Source organism: Phacochoerus africanus, chromosome 12, assembly GCF_016906955.1.
Source record: "Phacochoerus africanus isolate WHEZ1 chromosome 12, ROS_Pafr_v1, whole genome shotgun sequence".
NCBI lineage: Eukaryota > Metazoa > Chordata > Mammalia > Artiodactyla > Suidae > Phacochoerus > Phacochoerus africanus.
In genome coordinates this window covers 35,730,469-35,750,653 of record NC_062555.1, presented here as the reverse complement: position 1 = coordinate 35,750,653, position 20,185 = coordinate 35,730,469, and the positions used below count along the sequence as shown (strand labels likewise).

The window sequence follows — 20,185 nt, the reverse complement described above, 5'->3', positions numbered from 1 at the left end:
GCAATTTCTCTGCCCTCCACTGAAACTTGAACTTATTAAGTGGTGCCACTTGAATCTCTAGCCTAGTTAGAAATAAATCTGTTAGGGTTTCTGAAAACATAATGTTGGCTTCTTTACTTAAACTCTTCTTCATGACTGTGTAATAACTGTGATAGAGTTGTTGCAGCATCTTATTTTTTGCCGTTAAGACATCCTTTTCTAGCCTACATTGGAGGTTTTTTAAATCTAAATTTTATTTTTTTGCTTTTTTAGGGCCCATGTGTGCGGCATATGGAAGTGCCCAGGCTAGGGGTAGAATTGGGATCAATACCAGATCCGAGCCATGTCTGTGACCTACACCGCAGCTCATGGCAACACTGGATCCCTGACCCACTGATCAAGGCCAGGGATCGAACTCATGGTTACTTGTTGGGTTTGTTACTGCTGAGCCACAACAGGAATTCCCTGCCCTACACTATGGTTATTTCTGCTCTTATCTCCTTTTCCTATGAGTCTGAAAGATCTTCCATCACTTTGCATCCTTTAGCTTCTACGGGCGTGTTTGCACATAGCAGAATATCAGTAAGTATTAGGTGAATGAACAAATGATAAGTACTGTTATGCAGTCAAGATGGATGTGAATTTCAAAGATAGCCTGCTAGAAGGAATTCAGATTGTTGTTAGCGTGTCATAAACAATTCTGTAGTTAAAACTGCAAAAAGAGAAGCCTGATTGCATTTCATTTTTCTTCCACATAGGATCCTGGTGGGCAATCCATTTAGATGCTCCTGTGACATTATGTGGATCAAGACTCTTCAGGAAACTAAGCCCAGTCTAGAAACTCAGGATTTGTACTGCCTGGATGAAAACAGCAAGAATATTTCCCTGGCAAACCTGCAGATACCCAATTGTGGTAATTTATTAAATCCATGAGTTCTCCGTGCTATGAATGATTCTAATTGCCTTGGTGTGGTAGAGCATCTGGCAAGGTTACCACCACCCAGGTTTTATGCAATATGGGCTCCATGTCTCCACTGAGTTGGGTGTGCTCTTTCTGCAAGTAGAATATTAATTCTTCTTCTTCTTTTTTTTGTTTTCCTTTTCTAGGGCTGCACCTGTGGCACATGGAGGTTCCCAGGCTAAGGGGTCTAATCAGAGCTGTAGCCTCTGGCCTATGCCACAGCCACAGCAACGTGGGATCCGAGCCGCATCTGCAGCCTACACCACAGCTCAGGGAAATGCTGGATCCTTAACCCACTGAGCGAGGCCAGGGATTGAACTTGCAACCTCATGGTTCCTAGTCGGATTCGTTAACCACTGAGCCATAATGGGAAGTCCAGTAGAATATTAATTCTGAACAGAGGACTTTAAAGTGCACAGGGGAAAAAAGCACACTGTTTATTCCTTGCTTTCTTTGTTCCTTTGTTCATCCATCCATCCATCCATCCATCCATGCAACTATCCATCCATCCAAAAAGTGGCTGCTGAGAGTGTGGTTCTTCACTGGCCACATATATACTTGGTTGGCACCCAGGCCATGTAGAGGGGGGATCCTGGAGGATGAACTGTCCAGGCAACACGAGGACACTCAGTTCAATCCAAAATGTTCCCTTAAACTTGTCTTGCTGCCAGAGGTCACAGTCTCTTGAGGGGGCACCTCACATCTGCCCTTAGACATGCTTTTCCCTGTGTCTGGGGTCACTGTCACCTCCTTTACTCCTGTCCCCCTACTCCCTCAGGGATTGTACTTCCAGAATTTAAAATGGCACCATGGGGTTCCCCTTGGCTCAGTGGTAATGAAGTCGACTAGTATCCATGAGGATGTGGGTTCCATCCCTGGCCTTGTGAAGTGGGTTAAGGATCCGGTGTCGCTGTGAGCTGTGGTGTGGGTCACAGAGGCGACTTAGATCTAGCATTGCTCTGGTTGTGAGGTAGGCCGGCTGCTGCAGCTCTGATTCGACCCCTAGCCTGGGAGCTTCCATATGCTGAGGGTACAGCCATAAAATGAAAACAAACAAACAAATAAATAAATAAATAAATAAATAAATAAATAAAAAGGGCACTGTATGATAAAACGACAGCTCCTGCGTGCCAGTGTGTTTACCAGAAAGGAGACTCCAAGTGTTCTGTTTAGGTTTTTACGGGCCCAGGGCTCTTGTGACCTATCTCTGCAGTACCCACGTATGTATATTATTCCTCTGTCGAAATTTTAATCAGTTAGTCAACCGGTTCATCAGTTGATAACTACATTTGATCTCCTGCCCTACTGGCTGGTGATACAGCAGAAAGCCACGCAGTACTTCCTTCTTGTCTGAGAGGAATCTGTATATTCACCATCAACTTCCAGGTCTTTGTTTTCAGAAGAGCCTATTGTTTGGTGAGAATTTTTATTTAAGGAGAATATAGCTGCTGCCCTCCCCCCCCTTTTCCCTCTTTAGGGCTGCACCTGCAGGGTATGGGAGTTCCCAGGCTAGGGGTCGAATTGGTGCTGCACCTGCCATCCTACATCACAGCCACAGCAACGCTAGATCTGAGCTGCATCTGTGATCTACACCGCAGCTCATGGCAATGCCGGATCCCTAACCCACTGAGTGAGGCCAGAGATCAAACCCACATCCTGATGGATACTAGTTGGGTTCATTACTGCAGAGCCACAGCGGGAACTCTCTGCTGCTCATTTTTAATGAGATTGGAATCAAGGAAGGATAAGTGTTTGTTTCTTCCCCTGAAGGGGCTTAGAAGACAGCAGTTCCCCTTCACACCGATTTGGGTTGTACTGGAGTCCTTTGTTTTCATCATGGGGGAATCTGGCTTTTTTCCCTGGTTAACCTCCCTGGGCTTTCTTTGTCAACCAGTTCTTAAAAAAAAAACACCACTTTTAATATCTATCTTTTCCTGATGGATAAGAGGATAACTGTTCTCCATTCTGGCATAAATTTATACCGCTGAGAGAAAATGCCTATAGGGAAGAAATTCAATGTTGAGTCACCTGGCCGCTTGGCCAACTCACAAGTCCCCATGGCTGTTGTGACCATATTGTTCCAGCCACCACTGAGAGGAAACAAGAGAGAGTGCTCTTAATAGATGCTTGCTTTGCCCTTGCCTGAAACCAATTCAATTTTTTTTAATTTTAATTTTTGGCCACATGGTCTTGACATCATTCCTGTAATATACCCACCTAATGGGTGGTTGATAGGCCATTGTGATTGGGGCCAGGGAGGGGCAGGAGTGAACCGATTCTAATTTTTCCTGACTGGTCTGTCGAGTTTCACTATTGTAGTATTTGTTTTCTACAAATTAGTCAATGAATTTGTGTGCATGAAAGCGAGGCTTAAAATCCACTGTCAGGGGGCATGTGTTTGAGTGATTAGGCCTGAGTGATTACATTTATGGTAACATAACATTCACAGTGAATTTCAATGTCGACGATGCTTTTCAAAAAGCAGCCTTAGAAAAGGTGAACTGATAGACTTGTTTTTGATGTTCTTAAACTGTCTTGTTCTTTCTCTGCTAATTTTTATTTTCTTTCCCAAGGGTCTTTTTTTTAAACTAATATATAATTGCACAAACACTACTGATACATTTTGTGGCAAAAATAATTTCCTACATTTACACATAAAGCTTGTCTTTTTCTTGTTTGTGGCCATTTCAGGTCAGTAGCCATGGTTCCATCATATTCTTTTTAATCATTGCATGACATTCATGGTAGACTACATCTTAATTATGCTAAATCTTTCATAGTGATGGATATTTTCCATTTTACTATGAAAATGGTTCAACAAGCATCCTTATATATGGTCTTTGGGCATCTGTACAGATGCAAAGGTCTTTCTAGAGTACATAGTGAGAAGCAGAATTTTTGGTTAATGTGGTTTTTGCACATTTAACAGTAGCCATGCCAACTAATAACTACTCCAGCAAGATAATACCTTGATATTAGCAAACTTCATATTTTTTCTCTAATAAATGTATGTCATTGCTTTTTAGTTTGCATTTTCTTGATTGCTATTTGATATCTTCTCTGTTCTTTAGACACTGTGATTATGCTTCAGTGAATTGCCTGTTTATATCTTCAGACTATTTTTCTGTAAGGTTATTCCTTTTCCTTCCTTTTCTTCTGGTGATAAGAGTTCTTTGTTTTATTTTTTCTCAGTTGTTTGAAGGTTATACATTATGTTTATAAACATACGATGCCAAAGTATTCACCACACATATTTAACACATTTAGAGGTACTTTCTGTAAGTATCTAGAGGGAACCCCCGACAAGATGAGAAAAGATACTTTTACTTCTCTTTGCTTTCTGCTCCCTTCTCTCAGATTGTTATCATCTGGGGATTTTATTTTTGGATTGTTACTTGACATTTTTGAAGATTTACTGTTTCCTTGAGACTTGTCTTCTGCTACTTCCCTTTGGAGTGGTTTTTCTTTTTGCTGGAGTATATCCTCTAATATTTCTTTTAGAGAAATTAAAAATATATAATCTTCAAGTTCTCTTCCAGTGGAAAGTCAGCCTGTATTTTTTTCCCTCTCGTTGGAATTAGCTGTGTGTAAAATTCTAGATTCAAGATAACCTCCTCTTAGAATTTTTCAGATATTGTACCGCGTTCTCCTTGTGTTCAGTGTGGCTAATGAGAAACCCGAGGCCAGTCTGATGCTTATATCTTTTTTTTTTTTATTAGAGTATAGTTGATTCACAGTGTTGTGTCAATTTCTGCTGTATAGCATAGTAAGCCACTCATACATATACCTATACATTCTTTTTCTCATATGATCTTCCATCATGTTTTACCCAAGAGATTAGATCTAGTTCCCTGTGCTGTACAGGAGGACCTCATTACTTATTTCTTGATAGGTTATCTATGCTTTTCTTCTTCCTCTAGAAGCTTTTAGTATTTTCTCATTATCTTTATTATTCTTAAGTTTTACTGCAGTATAACTAGATGTGTGTGTGTGTGTGTTTAAAAATTATTTTGTTTGACATGCAGTGTACCTTTTCAATATGAGTGTTCACATCTTCAGTTCTGGAAGAATTTTCTAATTTATTTAGATGGTTATTTACACTTCTGGCTCCTCTCTCCTTACCTCTCAACCTTTCTGTAATACTTTCCATCTGCTTGTCCTTTTGTACTGCGTAATGGGAGAATTGTTTACTCACTGCTTTGCCCTTCAGCTATTTCTCCAGCTACTGAATTTTCCCTTCTGCCAATCAATTTTTAATTTTTGAAATCGCCAGTGATTTTTTTTTTTTTTAAATGACTGAAACATCCTTTCCTGTCCTGGGGTTCACCACATCTCCAGGGTATCCCAGTACCTAGCATGACTGATTTTCTCCTGTAAACTTCCTACACTCATTGCTTCTACTCGGGGGTGGCTACTCCTGTTGTTGGATGTTATGCACAGGGTTGGGGAGCAAGGGTAGGACATGCACAGCTTATTGGTTTTCTTAACCCGTTACCCTGTGGTGGTGTAGGGGGAGGCCCCACTGTGCCCTGTGGGCCACCCCTAGTCTCAGGCCAGCCTAGAGCCTCTCTGTTTTGTGCAGCATATACTCATGTGTCTGGAACTACTGTGCAATTTTTCTTTCATTTTCCCACTTTCTCTAATTTGAGAGTTTCTCATAGTTCTTATCCACTAACAGTATGCTTTCTCATTTTCCAACATGATTCTCAATTAAAAAAAAAAATTAACCTGGGAGTGGGATGGACAGAGAGTTTGGGGTTAGTAGATGCAAACTATTACATTTAGAATGGAGAAGCAGTGAGGTCCTGCTGCATAGCACAGGGAACTATATATCCAATCACTTGTGATAGAACATGATAGAAGATAATATGAGAAAAAGAATATATATATTATATATATATATGTATGTATGACTGGGTTACTTTGCTGTACAGCAGAAATTGACAGAACATTGCAAATCAACTATAATTAAAAATGAAAAAACAAAATTAAAAAATTGTGATAGAAAAAAATTAACATAATTTCTAGAGATTTGAGGTGAGAAGAGGAGACTTCAGTTTGGGGCTTAGTCATGTATTAATTTTCCTCGTGACGGTTTCCCAACTTTGGTTCTTTAAGAGAAGTTAGATTGAGCAGTAAATTATACTAGATTGTTGAATTTGAATTTTGTCTCTGAAATTCCATGTTGGAGAAATTGGGTAATATCCCCAAATCTCCAAGTTTGATGTCTTGTTTAAAACACAGACATGGTCAGCTGGCTTTTCTTTTAGGTCTTGCACTCAGCAAACTTTTAAAACAATATCCACTATGTTTAATTAGGTCACAAATTCATGGAGTTCATCTTATTTCCACCTTTTTTTTTTGAATGAAACTTGTTAGCTAACTCTAAAAGTAATTTATAGGAGTATAGTCTTGCATATTTCAAGATTATAAACTCAACAATTTGTCAATAACTATGGCCATTGCATTTGGTTTGCAACTGGTAATATTTTATTCAGTTAAAAAGAAGTGTTGGGATTTATTTCTTTATAAAATGGGCTTTCTTTAAAAAATCCCTTTTTAGTATTTCATCATGTAAGTGTTATCTGATGAACTAATTCTCTACATTTTTTTGGTCTTTTTAGGGCTGCACCCATGGCATATAAAGGCTCCCAGGCTAGCGGTCAAATCAGAGCTGTAGCTGCTAGTCTATGCCAATCTATGCCAGAGCCACAGCAATGCCAGATCCGAGCTGCAGCTCAACCTAAACCACAGCTCACAGCAACATTGGATCCTTAACCCACTGATTGAGGCCAGGGATCAAACCCACATCCTCATGGATGCTAGTCGGGTTCGTTAACCCCTGAGCCACGACGGGAAGGAACTCCTCTATGTTTTATAAACAAATACATCCTTCTTGGACCCTGATGTATCCCTTGAACATAACGGCATTTGAATAATATTTGCTAATTGAGCAAGTAATAAATGCGGGAACTATATTATATTAATGATCAGATTGGATCAGGTTTTTAATATAATAGTCCAGCTATTTCAGCTAAGTAAAGATATCGTAAATATTTATATTATTCTAGCCACATTCTTCCATATTTTAGCATTTTGTAGTTCCCTTGGCAATTTCTGTCATCATTGCATTTCAAAAGACTCTCCTTTCTTCTTTTTTCTCTGCCCTTAGTGATTGAGCAGGCACAGTAGGCAGGGCTGAGAAATGTAACTGCACCATTCCTGTTCCCATTCACAGCACAGTCAAAACGTCTCACAATATTTTTCTAACAACCCCTCCTGCGGTGAATTACTGTAAATTTATTCCCGCTGTGAAACATGTTGTGGTCTGTTTCTCCACAAGGGCCTTTTTAACCTTAGAAAAACTGTATTAATTGCAATGCAACAAAATATATGCATGCAAAATTTCCACGTTAGTCGGGGGGAAAAAAAGAGGTTTTGTAAGTACTGGTTCTGAAGATAGAGACTGAATCACAGGAACTAATGAAGAGTGGTTATTTTCCCAGGCTGTGCTGATATCACTCCGAATAAAAACGTTCCTGCTGCTTCTTTTAGGGTTTTTCAATGACATTTTATATAACATTGTATAATCTAGATTTTTGTACCCTTGGTTGGTCTTCATAGTGAGTTTTGCAGTACAGACCTTTCCGTCATTTTCTGTGGCTAAATGGAATCCTTAAAAGACAGTGTTGTTTATGCTTTAATTCTTTTTATACTATAATCATGGTTTAAATCTCTGAAAGAGTATTCTTTCAGGAAGTGTTGCTAGTGGGTGAAAGGCTCTGGTCTAAGTAGGCAACACATATATTTAAGAAAGGCAGTATTCTTTTGGGTCAAATCAAAAGAATTCCTCCACCCGGGAGTTCCCGTCGTGGTGCAGCAGAAACGAATCCGACTAGGAACCATGAGGCTGCGGGTTCGATCCCTGGCCTCGCTCAGTGGGTTAAGGATCCAGCGTTGCCGTGAGCTGTCGTGTAGGTCGCACAGGCAGCTGCGATCCTGTGTTGCTGTGGCTGTGGCTGTGGTGTAGGTCGGCAGCTACAGCTCCGATTAGACCCCTAGCCTGGGAACCTCCATATGCCATGCGAGCAGCCCTAGAAAAGACAAAAAAAAAAAAAAAAGCCTCCACCACCCATTTTACTAGAAACTAGTTACCATACAACATGCTAGCCCCACAGTGAGCTGAAGACGGTAATTCAGCTGAGGGTTGAATGACTCTATAGTTACCGTATAAAACACCCTTAATAGTCCCATGGATGGAAATCAGCCTTCCCTTCGGTTTCTTTGTTATTTACGATGACAATTTCAGTTTTCCACTTTTCCAACCTTGAAACTTGAAGTGTAGTCTCTTGAAGACACAGCAACAAAATATTATTTACGTTGAGAAAGGTCAGTTCATAGCCGCCCAGGAGGAGAGGCCCGTTTCCTTGTGGTAAACTGATTTTAATGATTTATTTTCAAGATTTACTTTTGCTTTCCACTACAATTTGTAGTATGCATGTCTGTTTCGCATATTTGTACATACTCCATCTTTTGTTTGTTTTAAACCAGGAAAATAGACTGGTAGTAATTCCATGTTCTTAGCATTCACAGAAGATGAAAAGGAAATGCTATTTTAATACTCCGTGTGTAAGTTAGATTGGTAAAAAAGCATTATTTTCTTGGCGTCTTAGCCACATTGATTTTTTTTTTAATTTTCTTAAAAATGTTTACAAAGTCTAGTGTACTGCTTAGCTTCCTTTTATTAGAGATCAGGTTTTATCTACTAAAACACAGCAAGCCACACAGTGGGCCATTGCTTTTCTTTATCTTTTTAGAACAGCAAATAAAACTGTTTTTTCTAAGCTTTCAGCTGCTGTTTAGATTTTGCTGTTTAGAAGTTTTGTGGTTGCTGTCACTGTCATGACACAGCTCACACAAGCCTAGAAGCACAGTTTCCCATTTGAGCTTGGAAAGTCACTCTGCTAATTTTCTGCCATTTTTGCAAGCAGGTGTAAAGCAGCCACTTCTAAATAGGTCAGGCTCATTCTGGCTTCACTCCTGGTAGTGAAATATGTATATTTAGGGGACACAGAAGTTGGACAATATGCCAGAAAGATAGATAGAAAGTGAGTTGGAGAGAAGACGGAGAGCCGACAAAAGCCATCATTTACTTGAATATTTTTATGCACACAGAGCGATGACCCGAGGCAAAATGAACTGAGGCTTATGAAATGAGCTCACTGAAATGAGGTGAAAAAGAACACAATCCAGACCTAGAGATGGATCTTGAAAAATAAAACCCAAACTTGGCCCGTCTCAGTTATGGCAAAGCCCAGTTATTATTTCTAGAATGCTTAGAGGTTAGTTTTCTTCAATGATTAGCAAGCGAGAACGTGCCTACTTTAATTTGATGATCAAAGGGCCTGGTCAATATGGTTGACTTTCAAGAAGTGTGCACCAGGAGTTCCCGCCCTGGCTCAGTGGTTAACGAATCCGACTAGGAACCATGAGGTTGCTTGTTTGATCCCTGGCCTTGCTCAGTGGGTTAGGGATCTGGCGTTGCCGTGAGCTGTGGAGTGGGTGGCAGACGCGGCTCGGTTTGCTGTGGCTCTGGTGTAGGCCGGCGGCTACAGCTCTGATTTGATCCCTAGCCTGGGAACCTCCATATGCCACAGGAGCGGCCCAAGAAATGGCAAAAAGACAAAAAAAAAAAAAAAAAAAAGAAGTTTGCGCCAGTGGATGGGAGCTGAGGTGTGTGTGGGAGAGCCCTGCAAAGGAGGCAGCTGATCAATGTATTGGTTAAGGCCCCGGACAGACAGATGTGGGTCAGGGCCAACCCCTCCTCCCTTAGCTATTTACTTGTGATGCTTCATCAGCTTTTACCTCCTCAACTGTGAATAGGGATCCTGATGACATCTGTTTTCTACAGCTTTTAGGATGGCTGATAAGATAATAGGGAAAATATTTGAGAAGGCTAGTGTGTATTAAGTCCTTCATAAATATTACCTATTAAAGTTATCACCACTATCAATATGAATATTTAGCTTTAAATATATTTTACATTTGAATTAAGTATGTACCTGATATTTTGTCAAATTACTTCAAATAAAAGTAACAAAGCAACGGTGTGGTATTACCAAGAAAAGGTATGTACTCAGGCTTGGGGAAAATAAGATTAATGGAAGTTAAATGGTTGTTTTCAAGCAGGAATTCTTAGAAATGTTTTGTTTTTTGTATTTTATTTTGTCTTTTTAGGGCCGCTTCTGGAATGTGTATGGCATTCCCAGGCTAGGGATTGAATCGGAGCTGCCCGCCTATACCACAGCCACAGCAACACCAGATCCGAGCCACATCTGAGACCTACACCACAGCTCATGGCAACGCCGGATCCTTAACCCACTGAACAAGGCCAGGGATTGAACCCGTGTCCTCATGGATACTAGTTGGGTTCATTATCACTGAGCCTCGATGGGAACTCCATAGAATTCTTAAAACTTTTAATATGGTAAGGGGCATGGTGAACATCCATAGTTACAGAATTTCTTACAGTTTATTATTATTTTTTTAATCTTGGATTTTTTTTTTCCTCCTACACAGAGCCTCTCAAGGAATTTGAGCTCCACAGAACACACAGTGGGGAAAGTTTGATGGACTAGATGATTGCTCAGGGCCCTGCCAGGTTTAAGAATAGTTGTCCAAACAAAAACTCAATGAATAATTCATGTCCCACACCCATTGTCTCAACCCTTGCTATTGGAAGTGTGGTCCGTGGAACAGGGAATGTGTTAGAAATGTAGATTCTCAGACCCCAACCCAGACCTACTGGAAAAGATAAAATATTTTTAACAAGATCTGCTGGCGCTTCATTGGCACCTAAGTTTAGGAAGCATTGGTCTAAAGAAAGGCAGCCTTTTTGCTGGAGGCTGGATGATTTTCTGCTGAGAGCTGCTGGCTGGTGTGTCCTTTCTGACCACATCCAGGTCCACAACCATTGACCCAGAGGTGTCTGTTTGCCTGGGCAGCTGGTCATCTCTTATCTCCAGTGAGGTTTCTCAGAGTGTAAAGGAAGACAGCCCGGAAGTTTAAATCAAGATCCCATTACAGTAGTGCTAGAAGCTCTTGGAAGCGATGCTGAGCTTTGCTCTGTACTTGTGCCGATTTCAAATCTTATTAAGCCAGGAAGTAGTGCCTGGCAAATGGTTTATCCTTCCTTGGCTATTCATGCCTCCCAATTCATTTTTATTGTGCTAATTAAACCTCAAGTGATATTTCAAGTACAGATTGTTTTTTCCATTATTGAATCTTTGGCCAGCATATTAATGCTGTAGAATTAACGTGAGTCAGATGCTTACTCATTTGTGGAAGACTTTACATTTAAAAGATCTAGACTTGGCCAATTTTGCACAGATTCCTTTGGAAACTGCTATGACAGGGTGATACAATTTCTCTATAAATAAAGGAGACTCACTCTTCTCTCACAAATAGACACGGAATTATTTTTTAGATGCACCAAATTCCTAGATTATGGATATGTGTTGGTATTTATAGTCCATGCGAAAATAGGTACATGCAGTCTGGGGAGGGTAGTTTCTTGTAGTGTCGATCACCTTGATCTTTGAGTTCAAATCTCAGGTTCTTGGGCAACTTTGGAAGGTGTATTTGAGTTTTTTTAAAACTCACATTCTTCATGAATTACATGAGGACAGATACTTAACTTCAAGCTTGGTTGTAAGGATTAAATGAAACAAAACACAAATTTAAAGTACTAGACAAGAATTTCTGGTTCTTTGAATGCCCAGTAAATGCTATTGCTAATACTATAATTAAGCAGACAGTTTTAGCATTGTTAATTATGTAAAGTTAAGCTTGAAGGGGGAAAAAAAAGACATTAGGTTTTATGGGGGAAATTAAGATTATGACATAGCATTCTCTAATGAGAATCTCTTTATTTTACTCATTTTCCTGCCCAGAATTTCCAAACTATTAGATGCATTTATGAAAGGTAGGAAATTTATACTTGTGGGTGCCAAGAAGCGTGTTTCCAGGCTCTGTTGGTGGCATATGCTGGTGGAGGAGGTCATGCCTCAAAGATTATGACAAGTCCTGGCTCCATGGCTACTCCAAACTCAGCAGATAAATCCATTAATACACGTAAATGGGAGAGGAGTCAATAAAACTATGCTTTTGTTGTTGTTGTTGTTTGGTTTTTGTTTTTGGCTGCACCCATGGCACATGGAAATTCCTGGGCCAGGGATTGAACCTCTGTCACAGCAGTGACCTGAGCCACAGCAGTGACAACACTGGATCCTTAACTGGCTGAGCCAACAGGAAACTCCAAAACTTTGTGTTTTTGTGGTTGCACACTGAAAAGTAGTTGGATGAGTGGTGACTGCCTTAAAGGCTGAGAATGCTGCTTACCAAGTTGGCAGTGGGGAAAGCCAAGAGAAGAGCCCTCTTGATATGGCAACACTAATGCAAGGCTCAGAAGGTGAAAGTACAGGTCACTTGAACGCAGAAGAGTGGTTGAAAGGTTTTTGTTCCATCCATCCTAGGTGTATAAACTAAAAATTTATTTTCTAAAGAGGATAAAACAAAGATCCCAAGGCACTCCAAGGGAAGGTGAGCCTGTGAGAACCACAGAGAGAAAGACTGACACACATACTACTAAATATGGACATAGGGATCCCCCGTATTTACATTTGATAAAATATGGTAACTTTACACACAATCGTTCACCTGTCCATAGGGTTTATGTATTTCTAGTAAAGGTCATATTTATGTTTAGACAGCAAAGGTTCATAGCATGTGGTATGAAGACAGTGTAGTTTGAGCATGGTATAGGCACGTGGGGAGGGCTGGCTTTTCCATGTGAATGTGAGCTTAGTTTTCATCTTCAGTGGTGGGAGGTCAGTAGATAATGTAAACAGAAAAACGAAGTAGTAACCATATAAGCATACTGTTTAGTAATACAGAGATCAATACCCAAAGAAGAAGTTAAAGGAGATGAAATGAGTGCCTCTGGGGAATAGAAAGTAGTGGAACATAGGTACTATTTTTCGCACAGCAGTTTGAATATTTTTTTTCTGAGTTTGTAATTTTATTTTTTTTCCAGTTTTATTGAGGTGTAATTGGCATACAGCACCATATAAGTTTAAGGTATACAGCGTAATGATTTGACTTACATACATCATGAACTGATGATTGTAATAAGACCAGTGAACATCCATCATCTCATGTAGATACATAGTTAAAGAAATGGGAACTTTTCCTTGTGTTGTACGTCTCTAGTATCTACTTATAGTTGCAAGTCTGTATGTTTTGACTGCCTTCATCTAATTTCCCCTCCTTCCACCCACTCCACCCTCAACCTCTGGTAACCACAAATCTGGTCTCTTTTTCTGAGTTTTCTAGTTAGTTTGTTTTTGAAGTATAATTGAACTACAATACTCTATTAGTTCCAGATATACGACATGGTGATTCAATATTCTGTACATTTCAAAAAGATGACCATGCTAAGCCTAGTTTTAACATGACACTGAACAAAGATATTACATTGTTATTGACTATATTCCCCACACTGTACATTTCACAGGGGGTGTGTGTGTGTGTGTGTGTGTGTGTGTGTTTTGCAATTAATCTCTCTCACCTCTTTCTTTGCTCCTCCAACTCCATTCCTCTCTGGCAACCACCTAATTGTTCTCTGTATCAGTAACTCTGTTTCTGTTTTATGTTTGTCACTTGTTTTGGTTTTTAGATTCCAGGTAAATGGGAAATCATATGGTGTTTGTCTTTCTCTGCTTTATTTCCCGTAGCATAATACCCTCCAGCTCCATCCATATTGTCGCACCTGTTAAGATTTCATTCTATTTTATGGCTAATATTCCATTTTACATGAAATGGAATATTCCATATTCCATATTCCATATTATTTATCTGTTCATCCACTGATGGGCACTTAGGTTGCTTCCATATCTTGGCTGTTGTGGGTAGTGCCGCAATGAACAAGGGCGCACAGGTATTTTTTCTGATTAGTGTTTTTGTTTTCTTTGGATAAATACCCAGTAGTGGAATTGCTGGACCTATTTTTGATTTTTTGAGGGATCTCCATACTCTTTTCCATAATCGCTGCACCAGTTTACTTTCTTACCAACAGAGCATGAGGATTCCCTTTTCTCCATATCCTTGCCAACACTTTGTTGTCTTTTTGATAATAGCCATCATGAAAGGGGTGAGATATCTCACTGTGGTTTTGATTTGCATTTTCCTGGTGATTAGAGATGTTGAGCATCTTCCCATTCCTGTTGGTCATCTGCATGTCTTCTTTGGAAAATATCTGTTTAGATCATCTGCCCACTTTTTTACAGGGTTGTGTCAAATTCTGCAATTCACAGTTGTAATTCACAATTACAACATAGTGACCCAGTCATACATATATATATATATTTTTTCTTTTTCTCATACTGTTTTCCATTATATTCTATCCTCTGCCAGTTTTTAATTGGTTTTTTAAATGTCGAGTTGTGTAAGTTCTTCGTATATTTTAGATTCTAACCCCTTATCAGATATATAGTTTGCAGACATTTCTCCCATTCAGTAGGCAGCCCTTTTCACTGTGTTTATAGTTCCCTTTGCTGTGCAAAAGCTTCCTAGTTGGTCATAGTTACATTTTTTGTTAGTTTGTTTTTTGTTCTTTTTAGGGCTGCACTCGCAGCATATGGGGGTTCCCAGGCTAGGGGTTGAATAGGAGCTGCAGCAGTGCCAGATCTGAGCCACATCTGTGACCTACACCACAGCCACAGCAACAATGGATTCTTAACCCACTGAGCGAGGCCAGGGATCAAACCCACAACCTCATGGTTCCTAGTCGGATTCGTTTCTGCTGCGCCATGATGGGAACTCCACATTTCTTTATTTTTGCTTTTGTTTTCCTTACCTGAAAAAGTAAAAAAAAAAAAAAAATTACTCAGGACCCTAAAACAATTGCTAAGACTGGTGTCAAAGAACGTATTGCTTATGTTTTCATCTAGAAGTTTTATGGTTTCTAGTCTTACTTTTAAGCCTTTAATCCACTTTGAATTTGTTTTTTTTCATGGTGTGAGAAAGGAGTCCAGTTTGATTCTTTTGCATGTAGCTGTTCAACACCATTTATTCTTCAAAGCTGTCTTTTCTATGCTATGTATTCTTGCTTCCTTTGTTGTAGATTAACTGTATGTGTAAGTATGGATTCATTTCTCAGCTCTCTGTTCAGTTCCATTGATGTATGTGTCTGTTTTGTACCTGACCACACTTTTTTGATTACTCTAGCTTTGTAGTATAGTTTGAAATTAGGGAGCCTGATACGTCCAGCTTTTTTCTTCTTTCTCAAGACCATTTTGGCTATTTGGGGTCCTTTGTGTTTCCATACAAATTTTAGAATCATTTGTTCTAGTTCTATGAAAAATGCTATTTGTATTTTGTTAGAAATTGCATGAATCTGTAGTTTACCTTCAGTGTGGTCATTTTAACAATATTAACTCTTCAAATTCATGAGCATCATATATCTTTCCATCTATTTGTGTTGTCTTCAATTTCGTTCATTAGTGTCTTATAGTTTTCCAAGTACAAGTCTTTAACCTCCTTAGATTCATTTTTAGGTATTTTATTCTTTTTGATGCAATTGTAAGTGGAATATTTTTAAAATTTCTTTTTCTGATAGTTCATTGTGCATAGAAGTGCAACAGATTTCTGTATATTAATTTTGTATCCTGCAACTTTATCAAATTCACTGATGAGCTCTAGTAGTTGTTTGGTGGCATCTTTAGGATTTTCTACATATTGTATTCTGTCATGGTCGGTGATGGTTTTGCTTCTTCCTTTCCAATTTGGATTCCTTTTATTTATGTTCCTTGTCTGATTGTTGTGGCTAGGACTTCCAAGAATAAGTTGAATAAAAGCGGTGAGAGTGTCTTGTTCCTGATCTTAGTGGTAGTTTGTATATTTTCCTTTCTTTCTTTTTTTTTATTAAAGTATAGTTGACTTATAATGTTGTGACAATTAGTGGGGTTTTTTTTTGTTTTTTGTTTTCGGTTTTGTTCTCTTTAGGGGTGCGCTTGTGGCATATGGAAGTTCTCAGGCTAGGGATCGAATCAGAGCTACAGCTGCCAGCCTATACCACAGCCACAGCAATGCCAGATCTGAGCCCTGTCTGTGACCTACACCACAGCTCAAAGCAATGTCAGATTCTTAACCCACTGAGCAAGGCCAGGGATTGAACCTACATCCTCATGGATACTAGTTAGGTTTGTTTCTGCTGAGCCATAGTAGGAAGTCCTAGATGAGGGTTTTTTATAACAAGTTTTATAGAGTTATAGACTCTTCAAACTATGTGACTATATATTTTGATTAAAAAAATGCATATTTAAAAAAAGTCACCTAGATCATACCACTGGGTCCATGGAGATTTTTTTAAAAGATAAAACCATTTCTTATATCTTGCCGTGATACTCTTCTTAATACATTGGGAAGCTTAATTGTCGTGGATGTTGCCATCCAGTATTATAGCTAGGAACACCTTAGAGCTACATCTTCTAAATGAACAGTATAACTTTGTAGAGAAGAAAACAGAGAGAGGAAATGACACACCCAAGTTCACATGGTATGTGCCAGGGTTAGGGTCTGGGGGTCCTAACTCCTGACCCAGTGTTTATTTTGGGTTATGGCACTGCTTCTCAATCATCCATTTGCTTCATTGCCCTGAATAACTCAGAGTATTAGGGGGTTGTGAACCTCGTGAAAGATACAGCATTGCTCTCTATTGGGTGCAGACAGAAAGGAAGGGTTCTGAAGACAGTTCTTTTCACCAGCCCCTGAAAGCCAGATTTTGTTGAGAAGTCCTCTAAAATGGGAGGAATGCTATGAGACACATGCTGTATAAATCTTGTAGTCTGGTTTCAGTAATAAATAATAATGGTTTTGTCAGGAAGGACTACATCCTAAGAGAAAAGTTTATGTAGTATTGTGGAGCTGATGGGTCAGATACCACTAGGTGGGCGGCTTGGTTGCAATTTACCAGCTGTTGAAGATGAATTGCCTTATCTGACCTCTGGGTTATTCCTGAGTTAATGATGCACCCTGGTTCTGTGGGACACAGCTGTTAGGGTGAATGGCGTCTACAGCAGAGTTTCTGATACCAAGTGAGGAGCTCGCCTGATGGGCAGGACTTGACATTCTGAGACCCACCTTTGAGTTAAAAATAGTGTGATTAAAAGCCATATAAACATCCAAGTGGTATAATAGCTTAATGAAGTGATAGCATTAATAAAGAAATGCCAGGAGGTCCTGTTGTGGTGCAGTGGAAATGAATCTGACTAGAAACTATGAGGTTGCGGATTTAATCCCTGGCCTCGCACAGTGGGTTAGGGATCCGGTGTTGCCATGAGCTGTGGTGTAGGTTGCAGACATGGCTCGGATTTGGCATTGCTGTGGCTCTGGCATAGGTCAGCAGCTGTAGCTCCAAGTAGACCCCTAGCATGGGAACCTCCATATGCCATGGGTATGGCCCTAAAAAGCAAAACAAAAAAATAATAAAAATAAAAAAATAAAGAAATGCCAGCTTTTTAAATAGAAACGTATAAAAACAATACTGTCCTGAAATATTTAAAAACGTTTCTGAACTTTGATATTTAATCCGATGATGAGTACTTTCTCAGCATTTTTCCAAAAGAGAACTTTTCATTGGAATAATGATCCATAGAACTTTTTCTGTTGTATTCTAAAAGGCATGATCAATTTTACCTATGATACTTAACTGTGATTTCCTTAGCTATGAAACATTTTGATGCTGTTATGGTTTAAGCTTCATGTCTTTGAAAAAATGCTTTGAAACCAGCTTCCATAGTTAGACCCTTTCAAAATCTAGTTCTAGGAAAGGGTTAGACTTATGAGTTATTTAATTAAAAATGGATTTATGCAAATATTGTGGATATTTCCCACTCTTTTGTCTCACACTATAAAAAAAGTGGAAGAGAGGAAACCAGGGGGGAAAATAAGATGACCTGCAGATACAATGACTACTTATGTGCCAAAAACTGGATTAATAACTGCAGAACTGAAAAAGAGATGGATGGCATAGTTCTGTAAATAAGTGGGTTTTTTAAAAATAAAAGATAATTCTGCAATGCTTTTTTCAAACTCAATTTATTTTTTTATATTTGTAGTTGTACAATTATCATCACACCCAATTTTACAACATTTCTGCAATGATATTTTTAAGAAATGTGCAAAACTTGATTTCATATCTCACATCTTTTGGTTCATATCAAATCCATAAAGCTTATCAACCTGGCACTTTTTCAGATCAATATGAATCAGTCTCAGAAAGTAGATAATTATTGACTTTGAAGCAGAAAGAGATTTCAATCTGTTGCTGTTGTTTGGACAATGCATTTAACTATTTCTTTGTGTCTCCCTTTACTTTTCTTGCTCCATAGGTTTGCCGTCAGCAAATTTGGCTGCCCCAAACCTCACCGTGGAGGAGGGAAAGTCTATCACTCTATCTTGTAGTGTTGCAGGTGATCCAGTTCCGAATTTGTACTGGGATGTCGGTAATCTGGTTTCCAAGCACATGGTAAGTCTTGTGTTTGGCTGTGCATTCATAGAGATGACAGTGTCTCAGAACTTGAGATTGTATTCACCTAGTGATGGCATCGAATATTTTATAGGGCCACGTAGATTTACAGTGAGTTTTGCTGTGCATTTCCTTTTTGTCTTCTTTTTTATATTTTTCCTTATTTTTGAAATTTTTAAAATTATGTTTACTTTTTATTATGGTCTGTCTTAAGAGACTGGCTCTAGTTCCCTGTGCTATATATACAGCAGGACCTCATTGCTTATCCATTATGAATGTAATAGTTGGCATCTACCAACCCCAGACTCCCCACCCATCCCACTTCTTCCCCCTGCCCCCTTGGCAACCACACGTCTGTGTAGAGTACATTTAGTTTCTGTTCTTTCTTAACAAAGACTGATGCAGGTTGCATATTAGTTCTGCATGCCCAATAGATCAGAAAGTCTCTAGGTCTCTGGTGGGCTTTTTGTGTCATTGTGAGCAAGGCAAGTGACTCTCCTTGTAGTCTTTTCCCTTGGAGGAACTCCAGGATTATATCCATTTCACGCATTAAATAATTGGAACCTCAAGAACTAGAATAACTTCCGATTTACTCCTTTACCTGAGCCCGATTAGGCTGGAAACTTTTTTCTCATGTTGGACCCGGTTTTCTCTAGTTACGGGAAGAAACCCCAAATCTTGTCACCTTGGGTTCAGTCCTAATCAAGATTATTTTTGTCTGTTGATTCTTTTGTAGAATGAAACAAGCTACACACAGGGCTCCTTAAGGATAACTAATATTTCATCTGATGACAGTGGAAAGCAAATCTCTTGTGTGGCAGAAAATCTCGTAGGAGAAGATCAAGATTCTGTCAACCTCACTGTACATTGTACGTAATCAGACCGGCATGTATTTTTAATAGCGAATGATCGTGGGCACACTTAACTTTGTGGTCGGGGTGCTCTGGGTGCTGCTTTAGTGCGTTAAAAATACATATGCAGTGTTTCGTGTGTACGTAATGAAGACATGTTGTCAGCCCCTTTCACTTGTCCTATTTCTGCTAATCTCTCTTGTTCCTGTGTTGTCTTTAAGCTTCTTTTTCCATCTTAAGCTTGTTCTCCTGTACCTTCCCCTTTTTGTTTGATAGAACGAATTTTGAGCTGGTTATCCTCCTCATGTTAATAAGTTGTAGTTTAAATTCTGATAAACCAGTTTCTAAATGTTTTTCTCTGTAGAAGCAGTGGGGAGCTTTAAAGTTGTGATACCTAAAGTATGGGGCTGGCTCTTCACAAACACCTAATTGTACTGCTAATATGAAAAAAAAAAGGGGGAGTTCCCATTGTGGTTCAGAAGATTAAGAACCTGACATAGTGTCCATGAGGATGTGGGTTTGATCCCTGTCATTGCTCAGTGGGTTTAGGATCTGGCTTTGCCACAAGCTGCAGCATAGGTCACTGATTCATCTCAGATCTGGCATTGCTGTGGCTCTGGCATAGGCTGGCAGCTGTAGCTCCGATTAAATCCCCTAGCCTGGGAACCTCCATATGCCACAGGTACGACCCTAAAAAGACACCAAAACAAAAACCTCATTAGTTTGACATCAAGCTTCTGTGGGGAGTTGGAGGAGTCCTTACTTAAGTTATTGAAAATTATTACCTGCAAATATTTGATTATTATA

At 39.4% G+C, this 20,185-nt stretch overlaps 1 protein-coding gene across 4 annotated transcripts in view; it reads left to right on the top strand.

Moving 5' to 3' along the window:
• NTRK2 (neurotrophic receptor tyrosine kinase 2) overlaps positions 1–20,185 on the top strand; it is a 395,961-nt gene that overhangs the window by 47,367 nt on the left and 328,409 nt on the right. For all 4 annotated transcript variants that reach the window (XM_047755021.1, XM_047755019.1, XM_047755020.1 and 1 more), the window contains exons 5-7: positions 738–892; positions 18,391–18,527; positions 19,264–19,396. In XM_047755021.1, coding sequence (XP_047610977.1) covers positions 738–892; positions 18,391–18,527; positions 19,264–19,396 — 425 coding nt within the window. The remainder of the gene's footprint in view (positions 1–737; positions 893–18,390; positions 18,528–19,263; positions 19,397–20,185) is intronic.